This window comes from Mirounga angustirostris, unplaced genomic scaffold, assembly GCF_029215605.1.
Source record: "Mirounga angustirostris isolate CCGP_5_RB_7025 unplaced genomic scaffold, mMirAng1.0.hap1 SCAF_12, whole genome shotgun sequence".
Lineage (NCBI taxonomy): Eukaryota > Metazoa > Chordata > Mammalia > Carnivora > Phocidae > Mirounga > Mirounga angustirostris.
In genome coordinates, this window is record NW_026991720.1 from 6626513 (window position 1) to 6647345 (window position 20833).

The window sequence follows — 20833 nt, forward strand, 5'->3', positions numbered from 1 at the left end:
ATACCCCAGAGCACACACAGACTTGGGAGTTCCAAAAGGGAGGCTTACAAAGGACAACGAGACCACTTGAGACAGTCAGTCCTTCATTTTTCTCTTCGGCAACAGTGGCATTGATAAAGACCCGGGTCAACGACAGCCGTCGGGAGCGCCCCTGGGCTGCTAAGTAGGGGCAGCACATGCGGTTCTTTCCCGCTGCAGGTCCCTCCCCAAGCTACCAAACCGCAGCTGCCGCCACCCCTCTATACCCCGATCTGACCCCACACACATACCAGGCCTAAGGTCTGAACGGCCATTAAGTGCCAGGCACTGCCCTTGGCACTGGGCCCATGCTTGCCCCTCCTCAGCCACCACGGCTGGCTTCCATCCTTGCTATCAGTGAGTCTGTTAAAAGTCCCCCACGAGACCCGCATGTGACAGGCTGCTGCTACAGCTCATCAGTCCAGCCCTGGCCCATTTCACACCGGGGAGCCTCTCCCAGAGCCCTGACAGCCCCCTCCCCGGGGCCTGAGGCCTGCGGTTCCCCCGTCTGAGGCACCGACGGACACATCCAGGCTCTGGAGTGAGATCTGTTCCATCCTACCTCCTCCCTCAGCCCACCCTAGGACCGTCCCCTTGGGGATGCTTCTGGAATTCTGTTCTCTAGCCTTCGGAGCCTTGAGGAAATCACCCTTTCACAGGGTTCTGCCCCCAGGGGTTGTAAAAACCACCATTCCTGGCCACGCGCACCCCCCACTAACATCCCCTCCCACCCCCACCACGCGTCTGCTGGGGTCCGGGCGCGCTAAAGAGCCTGGTCCTTGGCGCTGGGGGTGGGCGCCAGGGCCCCGCGGTGCACACGCTGGTGCTTAAGCAGGTGCTGCTTCTGGCTGAAGCCACGGCCACACGCGGAGCACAGGTAGGGCCGCTCGCCCGTGTGGTTGCGCCGGTGCCGCGTCAGGTTGGGCTTCTGGCTGAAGCGGCGGCCGCACTCGGGGCACGGGTAGGGCCGCTCGCCCGTGTGGATGCGCTGGTGGATGGTGAGCGCCGACCACCACGAGAAGCTCTTGCCGCACTCGTTGCAGATGAACTGGCGGGGCTCGCCCGGCGCGCTCAGGCCGGCCCGCGCCCGGCCCCACGGCACGCCCCCCAGGCCCCGGGCCGGCTGGGGGTCGCGCCCCGGCGGCGGCGGCGGCGGCGGCGGCGGCGGCGGCGGCGGCGGCGGCGGCGGCGCCGACAGGCCCGGGGGCGCCTCGGCCTGCGGCTCGGAGCGCGGCGCCGCGTCCCGCACGGCGGGCCCGGGGCGCGGCGGCTCGGCGGCGGGGGCGGCGTGCGCGCGCTCGTGGGCCCGCAGCGCCGCGCGGCTCGGGCAGCTCTGGCCGCAGCTGGGGCAGCGCGCCGCCTGGGCGCCGGGCAGGTGCGTGCGCTGGTGCTTGAGCAGGTGCTGCTTCTGGCGGAAGCTGCGGCCGCAGTGCAGGCAGGGGTGCGGCCGCTCGCCCGTGTGGTTGCGCAGGTGCCGCGTCAGGTTGGGCTTCTGGCTGAAGCGGCGGCCGCACTCGGGGCACGGGTAGGGCCGCTCGCCCGTGTGGATGCGCTGGTGGATGTTCAGGGACGACCACCACGTGAAGCTCTTGCCGCACTCGTTGCAGATGAACTGGCGCTGCTCGCCCGGCCCCGCGGCGGCGGCGGCGACTGCGGCCCGGGCCCCCGCCTGGCGCCACCAGCCCTGGCAAAGCCCCAGCCAGGCCCACTCGGGGCGGCCCCGCGGCGGCCCGGGCCGCAGGCGACAGCCCCGGCGGGCGGCGGCGGCCCGCAGCAACTCCTGCAGCCCGGGGCGGGCGCCCTGGCGGTCCCGGGCGTGCGCGCGCTGGTGGATGCGGAGGCCCACCTGGTGGCGGAAGCAGCGCGCGCACTCGGGGCACGAGTGGGTGGCGGGCCGCGAGTGGGTCTTCTGGTGCTTGAGCAGGTGCTGCTTCTGGCTAAAGCGCCGCGCGCACTCGGGGCAGCAGAAGGGCCGCTCGCCCGTGTGGTGCCGCTGGTGACGCGCCAGGTTGGGCTTCTGGCTGAAGCTCTTGCCGCACTTGCCGCACAGGTACGGCTTCTCCCCGGTGTGCGTGCGCTGGTGGATCTTCAAGGACGACCACCAGCTGAACCTCTTCCCGCAGTCCAGGCACACAAAGTGACCCTCGCCGGCAGAAAGAGCCCGGCCTGCCAGCCCCCCAGCCTGCTCAGTGGGAGGGGCCCACCTTGGACCCCCAGTCTCCTCCTGTCCCAAGGCCCGAGGCTTCCCCATGGTCTGGCATGGCGGGAGGCCCCGATGTTGCTGGAAGATGTTTTCCTTATCCTTCTCGGAAAGCTCGGCCTGTGGCACCAGCGTCTGCAGCATCCACTCTGGCTTCTCTGGCTTGATCTTCATCACCAGCCCATCTCCTGCCAGAGGCAAAGGGAGAGAGGACGGGGAGAGTCATTCACTGCCCCGTGGGCTGGCGGGAAGGAAATGCCGGGACGGCCGAGCATAGAAAACGCGGCGGGAGGAAAGGATGCAGAAGAGAGCGCGGAAGAGGACAAGAGGGAAAGGTAGAAAGGGCAGTCAGAGAAAGGCAGCTCGGGATGTGCAGAAGGAAAAGTACAAGAAAGGAAGAGACGCTGCAGTTCCAAGGCCACACCCACTGCCCCGCCTTCTCCACGCGGAAGCCCCGGGACACAAGGAAGGTCTGGGTTCCCACCCACAGAACAAGCAGAAAATGGCCACGCTTCAAAGCTTCTCATTCTTTTGCTAAGAGGATCCATGCACTGGGAGCTTGCTAAGTGAGTGCATGCCCAGTCCCCCAGTGGTGGGGTGACCAAGCTCCATTTCACAGTCAGGCTCTCCATGGCAGGAGCCACGGGGCCTGAGTGCCTCACCTTCTTCCTCCTTGACTGTTTGGCAACTTCCCCTTTCTTCAACAAAACCAAGAAGGAGAAAGGAGGCTGGAAAGGTCTGAGCACCCAGAATAGGTGTTGTCCTGCCCTTCCTAGCCCCCTGCTACTTCAGTCTCAGGAGTCCCCCCCCCACACACACAGCGAGCTCAGGTCTTCAGGGGTGCTTTGTCCCCCTGGCTCATGGACCCACATCATGATGGAAGAGGCCTTCTGCAGACACTACATACAGACTGTAGGATTCCACTTACAGGAAGGTCAAAAGATGGCAAAACTAACTTACAAGTTAGAAGTCAGGAAAACTGCCACCTAGGGACGGCGCTGTGGTTGGAAAGGGGGCCTGAGGGGTCCTGGCAATGTTCTTTTTTCTTCTTTTTTTTTAAGCAAGAGAGAGCCCAAGCGGGGGAGAGTGGGGGCAGAGGGAGAGAACCTTAAGCAGGCTCCACGGAGCTGGACACAGGGCTCGATCTCACGACCCTGAGATCAGGACCTGAGCTGAAATTGAGAGTCAGAAGCTTAACGGAAAGAGCCACCCAGGGGCCCCATTGTTCCCTCTCTCGATCTGGGTGCTGGTTTCATGCACATGCTCACTTTATAAGAGAAGGTATACAGCTTGTGATTGGTACACTTTTCTGTGTTATACTTCAACAAAAAGTTTACATTTAGTAAAAAGTAGGTGAAATAAAACAGTTGGGAACAAAAAAGAGAAATTCTAAATAAGTTCTGATATTTAAAAGACAACAAAATAAACCCAAGGGAAGTAGGAGGAAGGAATTAATAGATAAAAACAGAGACTATAGGGTAAAGGGAACACAGAGATATAAAAAGGATTCTGAAAATCCTAAAATACTAAGGCATAAATGTTGTATCAATTTGAAAAATCTATATAAAAGGGATGATTCTGTGAGACCATATAAATTAACAAACTAACTCAAGAAGAGGGGGAAAAAAGAAAAAAAAAACAAAAAACCAAAAACATGTCCTAAAAGAGACAGAAAAGAAACCTAACATTCTACCTCAAAAATGGGTAAGGGGCCCCTTTAACTGTAAAAACAGTTTCTACTAAAACTTCAAGGGAAGGGTTATCCAAAGCTTATATAAACTCTGACAGTGACTAGGGGGGAGGGAGCCCACAAGCTAGCATGATCCAGTGTCAACAAGACAAGGGCAGAGCAGGCAAGAAATTATAGGTTTAGCATTTGAAAGTAGACACCAAAAACAAACAAGCAAAACCATTGGCAAAGCAAGTTCAGCAGCATTAAAAAAACAACATATCATGACCTTGCTGGGATCTTCCCTGGGAAAGCAAAGATGGCTCAATATAGTTCATGACATTGACTTTCTAAACAGGCAAAACCTGACACAATCTCAATCCATGTAAAAATGTCATATGATCAAGTCCAACATCATTTCTGGAGGGAGAGAAGGAAGAAGGGATGGAGGGAGGAGGAAGGAAGCTCTCAGCAAACCAGGCCTATGAGGAAACTTTCTTAGGCCGACAAAGAAGCTATACTAGAAACTGCAGCAAATGTTATAACCAAAGGCAAGGGATTAGAAACCCATTCAGGTGAGGAACAAGATGATGCTCAGGGTCACTGCCACTCTTCAACATTGTCCTTGAGGAACTAGCCAAAGCATGGGGGAGAAAAGAAAAATATATGTAAATATTGGAAGGGAAAAGAAAAGTGTCATTTGCAGATAATTATTAACATAGAATGTGCAAGAGAATCTACTGACAATATATTAGAAATAAAAGTTTCAGCGGGGTGGCACCTGGGTGGCTCAGTGGGTTAAGCGGCGGACTCTTGATTTTGGCTCAGGTCGTGATCTCAGGGTCCTGGGATCGAGCACTGTGTCGGGCTCCACACTCAGCCGGGAGTCTGCTTCAGGATTCTCTCTCTCCCTCTGCCGCTCCCCCATGCCCGCTCTCTCTCTAAAATAAGGAAATCTTTGGGGCGCCTGGGTGGCTCAGTTGGTTAAGCGACTGCCTTCGGCTCAGGTCATGATCCTGGAGTCCCGGGATCGAGTCCCGCATCGGGCTCCCTGCTCGGCAGGGAGTCTGCTTCTCCCTCTGACCCTCCTCCTTCTCATGCTCTCTGTCTCTCATTCTCTCTGTCTCCAATAAATAAATAAAATCTTTAAAAAAAAAAAAAAAAGAAATCTTTAAAAAAAAAAAGTTTCATGGGATGCCTGAGTGGCTCAGTCAGTTAAGCGTCTGCCTTTGGCTCAGGTCATGATCCCAGGGTCCTGTGATCAAGTCCCGTATCGGGCTCCTTGCTCAGCAGGGAGCCTGCTTTTCCCTCTGCCTCTGCCTGCCGCTCCCCCTGCTTGTGCTTGCTCTGTCTCTCCCTGACAAATAAATAAAATAAAATAAGAGTTTCAGCAAGCTTGCCAGAAACAAAAACATATAAAAATTCATAAATTTTAAAAATGGCAATAAAAGCTATAAAATGACTGGGAAGAAACCTAACATACATACACTTATATCAAGGAAGCTATTAAATGTTACTGAAAGGATAAAGAAAATGTAACTAAAAGGACAGATACATCATATTCCTAGATGAGAAGGAAGTTCTTCACTCCAAAACAATGTTTAAATTCAGTGTAACCCTAATTAAGTGAATTACAAAATTTCTCATGTGCATAAACTATGCAGAAAACTCTAAAAATGAGCAAGGAAGAATTTGGCTTATACAACATCGAAAGCTAAAATACTACCACTACACACCCATGAGGATGGGCAAAACCCAGAACACTGCAAACACCAGATGCTGGCGGGGACGTGGAGACACAGGGACCGTCATTCTCTGCTGCTGGGGATGCTGCACGAGGCACCCACTTTGGAGAACAGTTTGGCAGTTTCTGACAAAACAAAACATACTCTTTCCATACGATAAGCAATCACTCCCCTGGTTATTTTCCCCAAGGAGCTGAAAACTTCTGTCTACACAGAAACCTGCACACAGATGTTTCTAGCACCCGGAAACTACCGAGGAGATCAAGTGTATATGTGGGTGTGCTGGGGCATGAACTACTTCAGACTTCTTGGAGAACCATTTGACAGTGCCTGTTAAAATTATAAATGTATCGAAACTTCCATTTCCTCCACCCAACAGTTTCACTCTGGGTGTTCATCCTAATAAATACTTGCATAGGAGTGTACAGAGGAATGTCCACAAATATTTACTGCAGCGCTATTTGTACTTAGCAAAAGCTAGAGAACAGTCTAATTATCCATCAGTAACAGTTCCACCAAGTGATCATTCCCTTCGTAATATGGAATAGTAGGTAGCAACTGAAAAAAATGCCGAAGAGCCGTATATACGCTGATGTGAAGATTTCCAAAACATTTGAAGAGAAAACAAAAAACAAACTGAGAACCAACGAACAGTCGTCTGACCCAATTTATGAAAAATAACACCCTAGCTCTCCATGTACAGACATACGCATACTCTGAGGATCCACACTGAAGCCTGACGGTGGGTGCCCTGCAGACGATGTGCACAAGGACTAGATGGGAGAAGTCAAGGGGGACCCTCACTTTAGCTGCACTGTTTGAATTTGTATGAGAATATTCAAATATTCGAATTTTAAAATCTTTAAAATATTTTAAGAAATAGGGTGCCTGGGTGGCTCAGTTGGTTAAGCGTCTGCCTTCAGCTCAGGTCATGATCCCAGGGTCCTGGGATCGAGCCCCGCATCGGGCTCCCTGCTCCGCGGGAAGCCTGCTTCTCCCTCTCCCACTCCCCCTGTTTGTGTTCCCTCTCTCTCTGTGTCACTCTCTGTCAAATAAATAAATAAAATCTTTAAAAAAAAATTTTTTTTTTTTTAAGAAATAAAAAGAAAACCTCAGTTAGAATCTGGTGGTTCGGGCTCCTGGGTGGCTCAGATGGTTAAGCATCTGCCTTCGGCTCAGGTCGTGATCCCAGGGTCCTGGGATTGAGCCCCACATCAGGCTCCTGGCTCAGCGGGGAGCCTGCTTCTCCTTCTCCTTCTGCCTCTCTCCCTGCTCATGCTCTCTCTCTCCGTATCTCTGTGTCTCAAATGACTAAATAAAATCTTAAAAAAAAAAAAAAAAAGATTTAAAAAAAAAGAATCTGGGGGTTCCAGGGCCAAAGAGCCCGGCCCCCCTCCACAGCCTCACTGGCCACCATGAGGACAAGGAAGCGGATGTGGTGACTGCGGGGATGGGGTGGGAGGGTGGGGGCCCAGACAGTACCTGTGAGGGGCCAGTTTCCCTCCTGGCAACATGACCCTGGAAGGCCTTCCCAGGTGCTTGGTTGTGAGAAATCATTTTAGCAGGAGTCATAATTTGAAGATGAAAGTGGTGATTTAAACTGCACATTGGCAGGAATTGAATACCCAATTGTAATAAGTTTACTTGACTATAAGAGGATTTCTTTAGATGTCCTGAAATGTTGGCCAGCAGAAGTAATTAACGCGATAGGTGTCCAAACTGGCGGTCAGGTAGTGAATCCGAAATACACTCAGGTGAGCGGGGCATTGCTGTCCCCAAGTGACGGGGTCCCAGTTAATGCCCCAGAGCCCCACAGAAGTCACTGTCTTGCTCTGATTAAACCCGATCTTGACGTTATCATGGTGGCTTGATGGCTGGGGAGGCAAGCCCTCTCCGGCCAAAAAGATGGGCCTGGCCTGAAAGCCCAGAGAACATTCCTGTCCGCTGCTGTTAGGCCCAGAGCAGACACAAGTGAGTGGGCTGTGCGAGCGTAGGCCCCTCTGAAGTGTGTGCACAGGACCTCGGTCATCAGGCACACCTTCCCTCAGGGCTCAGGTATTAACACAAAGAAAACAGGCCCTGGCCTGTCTGTCGAAGGAGTCCTAAAACAAAGGTTCAGCTCCTTTGTCATCATAAAAAGGGTAATTTTTTTAAAAATTCTAAATGGTTCGGATAAAATACAAAGGTGCTAAAGGGGGAGCTATTGCTCAATGGGGACAGAGTTTCTGGGGCGATGAAAACGTTCTGGAGATGGTGGTGCTTGCACAACCATGTGAGTGTACTTAATACCACCGTCTCGTACACTTAAACACGGTTCAAATGGTAAATTTCACGTGTATATTTCATCACAATAAGGAAAAAACACATAAAATAAATAGAAAAAAAAAAAGAGGTAAGCTCGTAATTAACTGAAAACTTCAGCCATCCAGAAAGAGTCCCTCCCTCCCTAAGCCTGGCCAGCAGGTGCCCAGCCCCCCAGTGCCTCCGACCTCCAAGGTCAAAGCCGGTGTTCTCCCACCTCTTCCCTAAGACTCCAGGGCACCTCAGAAGCTGCCAGAGGTGAGGGAGAGGGCCCTGGCCGACACATCTCTCATGCCTGAACTAGGAATTACTTATAAGATTCCCTGGGAAAAGGTTCCTTCTGCTAAAACGTCTGAAACCACCTGTCCTCAGTTTTACCGTAATTATGGTAACATCAGTATCTCTTGCGCTCACACACACACACACCCTGAGGGCTCCCAGCCTTCGAAGTGACATGGCAGTGGTGGGGAGCTGGCCTGGGAAGTGGGGTGACTATGCTCCTGAAGTCTGCATCAGGAGCCGGCCCCAGGATGTGCGGTATCCATGTATCATCCCACCCCCTCTGAGCTGGAAGCTTCATTCCTTTATTACTCTACTGCCTGATTTTTGTCTCCATCTTAGGTTCATTGTGATGATTATCCCGGGAAGGTCGGGGCTCTGGGGTCCGTGGGGCAAGGCCCTGGAGGGGAGGGGAGGTAAAGAAACCAGAGTCACTGAGCCAAGGGGCAGCGTTCCCAGGGACGGGCCCTGCCCCCTCTCCCAGGACCAGAGCCATTGGGCAGCAGGGTGGTGAGGAGGTCAGGGATGCTGGGGGCTGGGGGGCCTTGTGCCCAGAGCGCAGGACTCTCAGCTCACAGCAGCACCTGCCTGGCAGACACCAAAACTGCCTGCCTGTTTCCTCTCCACCGCCCATGAACTCTGAGCAACCCCAGGACCAAACCGAAGGCACTTTCCTGATCAAAACCAACAGGGATCGTCTCATCCAGAGCGCTGGTTTTCAATGTTAGATCAGCGTGACCACCAGCAGTTAGCAAACGCCTCACTCGCCCTCCCGCCTGGCTTTCTGCACGGGTGTGTGCGCGTCCCCTTGCCTAGCGAGGCACAGTGGCCTTTTGTCATTTTCTTAGCTCCCGAAGTCGGTCTTCTTTGCCTTCTTTGACGTGACCTTCCACCTCCTGATCCCGCTCTGCAATTCTACAGCCCACAGGCTCCTAGTGACGGCAGCACCTCACACACAGGGGCAGGACAGGGGCCAGGGCGGGGAAGACGGGCCTGGCGGAGGAGGCCGCAGGGGGCTCCCACCGGTCCCTGCACTCCCTTACCTGTGCTCGCGCCAGCCAGGCCACACTCCATCGGCGGAGGCTCCCGGGCAGCAGCGCTTGCCCTGCCGTCTGTGGGTGAGAAGGGGGCAGAGGAAGGAGAGCTGGCCAGTGGGACAAGGACCGAATGGGGCCCCCCCGCCCTCCTGCCACCTCACAGAATGTGTTCCCTCTTTTTCAAGAGCTTCTCTGTCCCTGACCTCAGTCATAAGTGCAGGGCTTTTGTAAAATTGCACACATACCTGCTAGGCAGGTAGAACAGGCATTATTCCCATTTTATGAGGAGGAAACTGAGGCCAGGGAGGGCCCCTGACATGCCCCAAGTCACAGAGGCGGCTGAATGGTGGCACCAGGGGAGGCCCCAGCTCTTCTAACTCCCAGACCAGAGCCTCACACCCATGGGCTCAATATCAGCAGGGTGGGGGGTGAGAGATGCCACCCTAGGAAACTCAGCTAAGCCCGGAGACCCACCTGAGTGGTCGTGGAGACACCCTGGAAGACACCCTCACCGGCCCCTCTCCTTCAAAGTCCCCTCCCGTCCCTACTGCATGCAAGATCACATACAAGCCATCGGGGGGTGGGGGGACCCATGAAAGAGTTCACCCATCTGGGGCTCATGTTTTTTCTTTGTTTTAATGCTCAAGGTTTTGGGCACGTCCTGACTGGCTCATTGTCAGGGACAGGTCAGCTGGGGGGCCCCAAGCTCCACTGGCTGCCCCTGTACGTGGGGCGCTCTCCCCCAGATCCCTGCACGCCCCTTGCCTTTCAGTCTCTGCCTCAATGCCCCCTCCTCCGAGTTGCCTTCCCTATCACAGCCCTAACCCCACTTCACATTCCTCCTTGACACTTTTCGCCACCTGACCTGGTATTTACTTGTCTGCGTATCCCGTCATCTTTCGAGAATATGGGACTTTTCCGTGCTCACTGCTGAATGCCCGGCCTAGGAGAAAGCCCCCAGCCCGAGGGCACTTCCGGTGGTGTGTGACCTGACCGGATGGCCGGCTGACCTGCACTCAGAGGGGGGTGGTTCATTTTCTGCACGCAGTGCCGTGGGCAGCCTCTCCTAAGGTTGTTTCACACACCTGTACCCTCCCCGTGCCCACACCTGCCAAGACCCGAGTGAGGATCTGTGGCACTTGCCCCCCACAGCCCAGATGCCCCGCTCCCCTGCTGCTACAAAGGGGCTTCTCCATGTCCTGGTCAGGGCTTTCTTCCCGGCCCCTCTGCTCAGTCACCTCACAAAAAGCCATCTCCTCTTGCTCTCCACCTCGGGCCCTCAAGAAACCTCATCCCAAGGGCGTCCCCCCTCCCCTCTCCCAGGTCCCCTTCCAACAGCCACTGGGGCGGGGGGAGGTGGGCAGGGACCCAGGCTGGGAATCTGGGCCCTGCCAAGAGAGGTGGGGGCAGGGGCATAAGGGCAAATATGAATTTAAAAAAGAAAGAAATCATTTTCCTTAGGGCACAAGGGGAAAAAAACTCCGGCCCTTTCTTTTAGAGCGTTTACTTAAGAAAAGTTGTCATTGTGAAATTGTTTTTTTTTTAATCGAATAAGCTGATGGATGGATGGGTAGATGGCTGGATGCTGATGGATGGATGGATGGATGGATGGATGGATGGATGGGTGGGTTGGTAGATGGGTGGATGGATGGATGGATGGATGGATGGATGGATGGATGGATGGGTTGGTAGATGGGTGGATGGATGGATGGATGGATGGATGGATGGATGGATAGATGGATGGATGGGTTGGTAGATGGGTGGGTGGATGGATGGATGGATGGATGGATGGATGGATGGATGGATGGATGGATGGATGGGTTGGTAGATGGGTGGATGGATGGATGGATGGATGGATGGATGGATGGATGGATGGATGGATTGGTAGATGGGTGGGTGGATGGATGGATGGATGCTGATGCTCCTGCCTTGGCGCCACCTCTTCCCTCCAGGTTACTGTGTGTCCCATGCCTTGGAGAGGCCTCTCACCCACTGCAGATAAGATGTCCTCTTAAAGAGGCTCAGAGGACATTGTGAATGTCTCTCTGCCCCTTCGAGAGGCATGTAAATCTTTCCAAAAGTTACACAAGCCTCTTGGGAGCTTTACAAACCCCCCGCCCCCACCTCCCTCCAAGCCCTGGGAGCCACCTCCTTGAAATGTAAACACCAGGGGCGCCTGGGTGGCTCAGCTGGTTAAGCGACTGCCTTCGGCTCAGGTCATGATCCTGGAGTCCCTGGATCGAGTCCCTGGATCGGGCTCCCTGCTCAGCGGGGAGTCTGCTTCTCCCTCTGACCCTCCCCCCTCTCATGTGCTCTCTCTCTCAGTCTCTCTCTCTCAAATAAATAAATAAAATCTTAAAAAAAAAAAAAAAGAAATGTAAACACCAAGGAAGATGGTGACCCAGGGGAGGGTGGGTGGGGGCCTGACTTCCCGGGGTGCCTGGCTCCAGGCTGCAGAACTATCCCATCATAAAGATAGGAGACACACCCTGTTCCTTGGGAGAAAGGCAATTAGCAAACACAGATGGCCACCCCAATGGCCAGGTGATTTTAAGATGAACTCTGGGTCACAAACGGTGCCACTGGGGAAGTCCTCTTGCTGAGGACGAGTTACACTTTATCTGGAGACCGTGTGCAGCAGGCTGCATCAGCTTTTTGTTTTTAATTCTATTTCCCCAACAGGGGTATGCTATGCACCCCTACTGTGGTTTCTTACAGATGCTAAAACTGGTGCAGAGAAAAAGCAGGCAGGGAGAAGAGCGTAGGGAAAGGTGCAGCAGGAAGCCCGGATGGATGGATGGATGGATGGATGGATGGATGGATGGATGGATGGATGGGTGGGTGGATGGATGGATGGATGTGTGGATGGGTGGATGAGTGGATGATGGGCGGATGCTGATGGATGGATGGATGGGTGAATAGATGGATGGGTGGATGAGGATGGATGCATGGATGGATGAATGGATGGATGGATGCATGGATGGGTGGATGGGTAGATGGATGGGTGGATGCTGATGGATGGATGGGTAGATGGGTGGATGCTGATGGATGGATGGATGGATGGATGGATGGATGGATGGATGGATGGATGGATAGATGGATGGGCTGGTAGATGGGTGGATGGATGGATGGATGGACTTGTGGATCGAGTCCACAAAGAGGCACCTTAATTCAGGAAAACTCAGACAGAGGCGCCAGACAGAGGGGCCGAAGGCCAGGGCCACAATTCAAGACAGAGGGTAAGACCTTGGCCTTATTCACAAAACCCCTACATGACAAAACAACGGGCCTCTTGAGCCCAATCAAATAGGTCCTACTTGATCCATTCTGTCTTCCAAGGAGTATTAGGACCTACAAATCAGCTCAGGTGGCAGAAAGGCTTCAATTCTTGATGAATAATTCACAGCGAGCTACAGAGCAGCTCCCTGTGTCCCTGGGTATTCTGTCCCAGCCACACCAGGGCTCGGGGTGGTCCCAGTAAGCACAGGAGGGAAGGGGACCCCCGTGGGCCCAAGGGGAAGAAGTAAGAAATGAGAGGGCAGGGGAGAGGAGAGGCACAGAGGACAGGAATGGGGGGCAGGCCCCATGTCTTGAGGGCCCACCTCCAACTGTGTGCTCAGGTAGGATGTGTCTAGAAAACAGGCCAGCAGGTGTCCTGCAGGTAAAAGCCTGAGAAAGCCGAACGGAGGGAAGTGTCCGCGTGTGGCCACGTGTCTGCAGGTCAGCCAGGCCCCCCCCCAAGCTGCACCTTGTCTAACCTTCCCTCTTCTTCTGCTTCCACCCTGCCACGCTGCCCTACAGGCCCCTTCTTAGCCGCCACCCCCCCCACCCTCCCTGACCCATGGCTCCCCCGACCTGGCCTGGCATGCAGGCTGCCCGGCAAAATGCCCCTGCCGGACACAGAAGGCAACAGGCCCAATCCAGCACCGCTGCCAGTGCCTGCACTGAGTCTCCAAAGGCCGCTTGGCCTATCACGCAGGGCCCTCACCCCAGTGACTTCTCCCCTCCTGGCTGAGCACGTTCTATGGAGCGTGGGACACATGCAGGGGATGGGTCTCGGGACAAGGCCCTGGTCACTTCCGCCTTCCCAGCACCTGGCTCTGGGCCTGACCCTCCCCACACTGGGTCAGGCTGCCGTGGGATGGGAGCCCCCTCCATGAGAGGCCTCTGCAGGGGGGGGGGGGAGGGGCGCAGCTGCATGACAACTGCCAGACCACACAAAGCGAGGATTGTGCCCAGGAGCAGGTGGTGAGGTCTGGGGGCAGGGGAAGGGCTTTGCTCTCAGCAGAATCCTGGGGGCAGGGAGGGGAGTGGACAGCAGCTGGGGGGAAGAAAAAGGCCACAGATGGGAGGGGCAGTGCAGGGACATGGCCACGGCTCCCCACATCCTCCCAACCTCAGGCCCCTGGAACTTTTCCACCAGACAAGCACAGCCTTCTTCACAGATCAGGCCGCAGGCAGGAGAGGGGAAGTGAATGGCAACTCATGTGTCCTTGGTCAGTGGTGGACCGGGGATTGGCCACATGCACCCACCAGGAGCTGAGGCTTGGAGGGGTGGCATCTCCCCAAACCACGGCCAAAGGGCCCAGCTCCCAGGCCCTTCTCAGCCATAAGCTCCCACCCGGCCCTCACCCAGGTCCTCACCAATCACCACTGCTCCCCTACACCAACAGCCCCTTGCCCCCACAGGAAACCCCGGGCAGGGGGTCCTCTTCCCAAAGTGCCCCCTGCACATCAAGCTGACCCCCTTTGCCACACCAGCAAGGTTGCCATGCATCCCGAACAGCCTACCTTTCCATTAACCACATCTTTCCCACCCCTCAGCTGGTCTGACCCCACCTGGTCCACAGTGCATGGCCCACCCACCCAGTCTCCCACCCTCGCCCCCCATGCTCTAATCTGTCTGGCTCGCTCCCAGCTTTCTTTCCTAGGGGGTTCCTGGTTCCCTGCAGGCAGGCCTCACTTCTCATCTCCTTGCCCTGACCCACCACGCTTGCTCAAAGGGAACCAGACTCAAGACTGTGGCTCAGGACAGCATTTGTAAGGGGGTGGCCCCACTCAGGCTCCAGCCAGCCTCCACCCTGGAGGGATGCTCTCAGAGTGCTCCCTAGGGGCCGACATTCTGCCTCTCCTAACCTCATTTATTGAGGGGCATGGAGGACATCCCTGAGATCTTGATATTGATCTGGCGTGGAAAGAAGGGGTGCTCAGCCAAGACTCTGGTATGGACAGGGAGAGAGCCACTGGCTGTTGAGCACGACTGTGCACCGAACACTGAGCAGGCATCGCCCATTTCATCCTTCACGACCAATTATGGCTGAGGACCCATGGCTCCGAGAAGTTAAGTCATTTCCTCAAGGTCACACAGCTAGTAAGAAATAGAGCCAGAACCAAACTGGGGTCAACCTGCCTCCCCCAGAGCTCCTTCCCGGGGACCATGTCGCCTCCTAGAAGAAAGTACAGGACTTAGCAAACCTTAAACGATCCATCCCTCCTTTTCAGGAGTCTGGCTTCTATACCCACATATGATTACTCACGTTTACATAAATTAAATTTTAAATTCAGTTTCTCAATCACACTGGCCACATTTCAAGTGCTCAAGAGCCTCACGGAGCTCGAGCTACGGTAAGGACAGCAGAGGACATGCCTATGTTCCCAAAGCTCCACCGGATGGCGCTGCACTAGGACCGGAAGCTCCCGGAAGGCAGCGGCCTTGCTCCGTTTACAGGCACACCTAGCTTTCTTGTACTTCGCACATGTTGCATTTTTTTTTACAAACTGAAGGTTTTTGGCCAATCTGTGCTGAGCAAGTCTACTGGCACACTTTTTCCCGACAGCATTTGCTTACTTCCTGTCTCTGTGTCCTATTTTGGCAATTCTCACAATATTTCAAACTTGTTCATTATTACTATATTTGTTAGGGGGGGATCTGTGATCAGTGATTATGACCTGCGGAAAGCCCGGACGGTGGTCAGCACGTTTTGGCAATAGAGTATTTTTTAATGAGGGTATGTATGTTATCACTGCAGACATATGGCTGTTGCACACGGAGCAGATACTGTACTGTGTAAACATAACTTGTATGCATTGAGAAACCAAAAAATTCACTTGATTCGCTTTATCACAATATTTGCTTTACTGCAGGGGTCTGGAAACGAGCCTGCAATATATCTGTGGTGCACCTGTATACTGAATGATGAATGAATGAATGAGTGGAGGAGTGAAGAGGGGGCTCCTCTGGCCCCAGTCCTTGGTCAGATGACAACCATCTAGGGATAAGGTGATGGGGTTTTCTGCCTGGGAATCCAATTGCAATTACTGTCAGTGGATGTTTCCATCTACAACACGCGATCACAGGCGCCGGAGAAGAAACTGATGTAAACGCTAACTGCACACACCATCACACCCAGAAACAATCGTATCTCACATCGAACACAGCTCAGTAAACCAAGGTTCAGAGGTGCAAACATACAGAGATGCTTGTACATGAGAACAGCTGCAAACCTGTATGTAAAGTACGAAGAAACTGAGAAACCCACAGATACGCCTGCAGACCCACAGAAACCAGCGCGCGGGCATGAACCACAGAAGCACCAACACTACGCGGTGCGCTCGTGAGCGCGGACATGTGCGCCTATGCGTCACACAGTTACGCTCCCAGCTGCCCACTGCTCCACGAAAGGGAACTCAGGGAGACGGAAGCGAGGCAGTATGATGGGGGACGGCCACCCGTTAGGGCGCCCATGCTGGGGGTGGGGGATGGCACGGGGCCAGCCGGGGCTGCGGCTGGCTGGGGAGAAGCTGGCCCGGCACAGAAAGCCATAGACAGAGAACTGGGCTCTGCCGGGCAAGCCCAGAGCAGCAAGAGATCCCTCGCGGGGCCAGCGTGCAGGGGGTCTAGCCCCAGAGGAAGCAGCAGACCCTTTGCCCTGGGAACCTGAGCTCCACAGGGCCAGCCCCTCAGCCGAGTCTGCTCCCAAAGGCTGCCCTCTCCTCAGGACCCCCACATCAGGCCCATGTCAGGCCTAGACTGGGAATCAGGGCCCTGAGTTCTAAGCCACCAGTGGTTGACAAGTCACTTTACCTCCGGGCCTCGGGTTCCTAAGGTGAAGGTGATTGAAAAGGCCTGCCCACAGGTTTGTCTCGAGCACTGGGCGGGACCAATCTGCGGCACACTGCGCTCCCCGAAGCCTACAAACCAACCGTGTCTCTCTCACCCACTCCCCATTTCCTAAGCCCCCTCCAAAGGACCACTGCTGCTCACTCTTCCTAAACCTTCACGCCTCCAGCTACTTCAGAATCCTCAGAGGCCCCCAGCACCCACCCAGTCACCCCAAACTCTGCTCCCCGATGTGAGCGGGCCTGGCAGGAAGAAGAGGGTGTGCACGGATTTTCCTGTCGGGACCATTTCAAGGCCGCATACGGCTCCTTGTATAGGTCACTGGACCCTCAACAGCCCTGGGGGAGGCTCTGGACTGGGTGCGGGTACCTCACGGGGTAGGAGTGGAGGCGGCTGTGTGGGCGGTGGTAAGGAAAGCGGGGCTGGAGGCTGGGGGGCCTGAGCACCAGGCAGGGGGGCTGGGCTACAAGCTTCAGATGCTTCTGCTGGCCTACAGCTCAAAGCCTCAGCTTCACTGAGGGGAAGGAGGCAGTGTCTCCTGTCTCCCAGGACCTGTTCCAAAGCCACCAGGCCCTCCCCCAAGGCCGTCCTACAAATGCCACTCCTGTACAAGGCCTGTCCCCTGGGGTTGTGTCCTGGCTGGCCTCTGGACAGTCTGCTGGACACATCAGACCTCCCACCTTCCTCTCATCCAGAGTTCAGGACCAACGAGGACACACAAACCAGTGGCTTTAAAATGTTATCAGAAACACAGCACAGCTGCTGCCAGAGCCCCTGGAGACCTGCTTCCCATCTTATATGGCCCCCGTGCCCACAGACAGACAAGCAGGCCCAGAGGTCCTAGCTCAGACCAGGGAAGTGTCGCGGCCACTGCCTAGAGGCCCACCTCCATCCCTCACCCCAGCATGAGCATGCCCAACGTCCTTCTACGACTCCCACAAGAGTCCCCAACCCCTCCAGGGCCTCCACCCCATCTTCCTCTCCCCTCCCCCACCCTGCTCCTCAAGAAGGCCTCCCTCCTCTCCAGCTTCCCCAGACCCGCACTCAGCACTGGATCAAGGGTCCCGTGCACCTCCCACGGTTGCCCTTCTTCCAAGCCCTGCCCCTTCCCCCTCTTCTGCTCCAGGACCTTCAGACCTCGATCTCCCAAACACTGTGGTCCTCAGTCCTAGGAGAGGGGTCAGAGGAGCAAGGGAAAAGGGCAGGCCATCCTTCCACAGAAATTATCAAATTATTATTTGGAAAATAATAACACTTATTCCTATGGATAGACTTGTCCTATCAAGCAAGGGGGGAAAACAGTGGGAAACATTCACGAAGTGCAAGACAAATTATTTTTAGGTCGCCACATTGCCGTCACCCCCTCTTTGCCTCCCACATTATAATAACTGTAACTCAGGGTTGCCCTGGTAAGGACAGCCCAGTTTAATGACCTCAGGCTGCTTCCACCAGCGTCCGCTGGGAACCAAGTCCATGGAGAGCCGGGGCAGCTGCCTTATCCTATCATGCCTGCCCCCCTCCCCCCGGAGGTCCAAGATGTAACCCCAGGCCAGTCTCAGAGGTACCTCCTTCCAGAGCTTCTGCCTCCACCCACCCAACGTTCACCCTTTTGGGGGGACTGCCCTACCCCACCTCCCTGCCTCTATGCCTGTCCCTCACCCATGGCCTCCACATCCCCAGCTCTGCTAACCTGTCTCCCTTTAGAGGAGAGATCAGCACCCACATTCCTTGCCCAAGGTCCAAGACTCAGGAGCCAGCCAAGGCCTGGCGACCCCCATGACCCAATCTGAAGGCAAGACATGAAACTGACTGCTAACAACACTTTGAACAGATGTCACACTTTCACTTATAAACACTTTCCAACCCCTTGCTTCATTCGAAAGAGCTTGGAAAGGGTAAGAGTAAGGAGTGTTTCTCCCCACTGACTCCCCGCTTGCCGGATGAGGAAAGTAAAGCCCAGGGGTGACATCCATTGCCTCATAGACAGTTAGACCTAAGGTCTCCTTCTGCACACTCTGACCATACTCTTCCCTCCCAGCCAACACTGCACTAGGAAATCTGGGATTCCTCAGCTTAACTCTCACCAAGGGTGCAGGTACATGGGTCACCCCACCTCCACCAAGCTCTGCACTTTGTCCTGGGTAGCCCTTGCCTCTTCAGGGGGGACAGTGGTCTTCATCAGGCCTCTCAAAACCACCACCACCTTTCACTACCCCAGAGTACAACTGTCAAAACACATACCTCGTTAAGTTGTACCAGTGCTGTTTTTAATACCTCCAAGATCTCCTACTGCCCCACCTCAGTTTACACCTCACTGTTTCTTGCCCAAAGACTGTACTAGTTTTATAGCTTATCTTGCCCCTCCAATCCATTCAATCACCCAGAACTCAAAGCAATTTCCCTAAAATTAAATTGAGGACATGTTACTACTTTGCTCAAAATACTTCCCAATGGGTCCCCAGTACTTTCAGGTTCAGCTCAAAATTTCTCGGCAAGACCATTTAGAACCCGGCCTCTGCTCGCTTCTCCTGCCTCCCAGCTCTCCTGTCCCAACATGTGACTCCCTGACCTTGCAGCATCTTGGCCGGCCTGTGACCAGTTTTGGAATACTCTTGCCCAGCTCTTCTCTGCCCAGCCTAGATCAGGGATCGCTCTGAGCGGGAAGCCTTTTTGGATATGCCAGGCTCAGTTAGGGGCCCTTCTCTGTTTGACCTGTGTACCCACCCAGGCCGCTACCATATACATGGTATAATAATAATTTATCTGTCTCCACAACAAAACTGTAAACATCTTAACATGGAGTATTTCTCTCTCCCCAACATCCGGCCCAAGGTCCCATGTGCTGTAAACCATTAACAAACATTTTAATAAAAAAACACTTACAATACAGAAATTTAAGTCCAAAACGGATTAGAAGCACAGAATCATGGAACCTTAGGGTTGAAAGGAGACTAATATCCTCTAATCTCTTCATTTTACAGATGAACACAGGGACCCAAAAAGAGGAGCTAATAATGGAGCCTGGACAGCAGCCAGGGTCAAGCTCTGGGCTCTGACCACACCCAACCCCAGGTCTAGCTGACCAGGACATGCTCCAGGCTCCACCCGCCCAAAGGACGGATTCTCCTCCACCTTTACAGGGGAAAGAAGCCCCCAGCTCCTACCCCCACCCCCACTGAGGTCTTGACTCCTGTGCCCATTTTCCTGGAATGGAGCCCCACCCCCAAACACACACACACACACACGCACGCACTTCCAATGTCTGTGGTGCTTCCCTCTCGTTCGCACTCCCAATCTTTATGCCCACTCATTTAATCATTTATTAAGCACCTACTCTGTGTCACTGTGCGGCGAGCACTGGGGCTCCTGCCCTCCAAAAGCTCGGTCTTTCCGACACAGCTGACACAGACCCGAACGCAGGGCCAGCGCTTGGGCAGGACGCGCCCGAGGGGACCGGGGGTCAGCCCCCCACCCCACCCCCCGCTCACCATCCCGTCCCTCCCGCTCTCACGGCCCCCCTCCTGCTCTCTGCCCCCGCCTGCAGCCCCCTCCCACGCACGACCCGGGCCCCTTTCCCCAGGGGCTGTGTGGGGGCGAGGAAAGTTCGGAGCCGCAACGCCAGGGGCTCAGGGGGCCCCGAGACCCCAGAGGCCGCCGCCAGCCCGAGGCTGGGTGGAGGCAGCGCGCGAGGAGCGGGCCGGGCGCTGGCCCCACAGCACGGTCCGTCCCTCCGCACGCCCCTCCCGCCCGGATTCGGAGGGACTCGGAGGGAGGGGACGGGAATAAATACCTTGACTTTGTGGTTAAGGTTAACGGGAACTGCCACCCCGGGGCGACTTGGGCACTGGGGTGCCCGGCCCCGCCAGTCCCGGGACAGGCGGGGCGGGCGCCTCCCCCTGATTGGCTGACGGGCCGGCCATCCCCGGGGCCGTCCCGCCGCCTGATTGGCTGCGCCGCTCAGATGACCAGCTCCTCCCTATCGGAGAAGCCCGCGGGGCGGCCCCTTTGTTCTCCTGAGCCAATAGCCCTGGTGGGCGGGCTGACCTCGCCGCCCGCTGGGCCTCGCGGGGCCCCGCGCGGAGTTAACGCTTTGGCCGCTGGCGCGGGACCCGAGTCCAGGGCTCCGAGGGGAGGAGGAGCGAGGGCGAGGCCGGGTGCTGGTGACCGGACGGCGCCGCGGCACCATATTCTTCCCCTCCGCCGGGCTATCCCTCCGGCTCTGGCCCGGCGGACGCGCTCTCAGATCGATCCCGTCATTCTTCAGCTCTCCGTCCGACTCAGGGACGAGCCCGCACCGCTCTTGGTGCCGGCATCCGGGAGAACAGGACGCACGAACCCCACTCTGACGCTGACACTCGAGTGTGCATGTGACATGGTGGCACCTGGCACTACAGTACACCACGTGTTAGGGTGAGAAGCTGTGCTTGCCCCGCGCGGCGCTAGGCACGTCGTGGGCGCCCGATA

General features: G+C 55.4%; 1 protein-coding gene across 2 annotated transcripts; it reads right to left on the reverse strand.

Moving 5' to 3' along the window:
* Positions 1–66: 66 nt before the first annotated feature.
* On the reverse strand, positions 67–20705 carry ZNF775 (zinc finger protein 775). 2 transcript variants are annotated; one of them, XM_045864071.3, is made up of 3 exons: positions 20414–20705; positions 9256–9324; positions 67–2406 (listed from the first exon to the last, which is right to left on the reverse strand). In XM_045864071.3, exons 1-3 carry the CDS (start codon positions 20553–20555, stop codon positions 782–784), a joined length of 1836 nt encoding a protein of 611 aa, XP_045720027.1. In that variant the 5' UTR covers positions 20556–20705; the 3' UTR covers positions 67–781. The 2 variants fall into 2 exon arrangements, with proteins under 2 accessions (XP_045720027.1, XP_045720028.1); XM_045864072.3 differs by lacking the exon at positions 20414–20705 and adding an exon at positions 20160–20373.
* Positions 20706–20833: the final 128 nt, after the last annotated feature.

Coding starts and splice junctions, on each gene's coding strand:
- ZNF775 (XM_045864071.3), bottom strand. CDS start 20,555: ATGGTGCCGCGGCGCCGTCCGGTCACCAGCACCCGGCCTCGCCCTCGC. Junction 9,325..20,413: donor GAGGCCCAGCGGGCGGCGAG/GTCAGCCCGCCC, acceptor TCTCACCCACAG/ACGGCAGGGCAAGCGCTGCT. Junction 2,407..9,255: donor CCTGGCTGGCGCGAGCACAG/GTAAGGGAGTGC, acceptor TGCCTCTGGCAG/GAGATGGGCTGGTGATGAAG.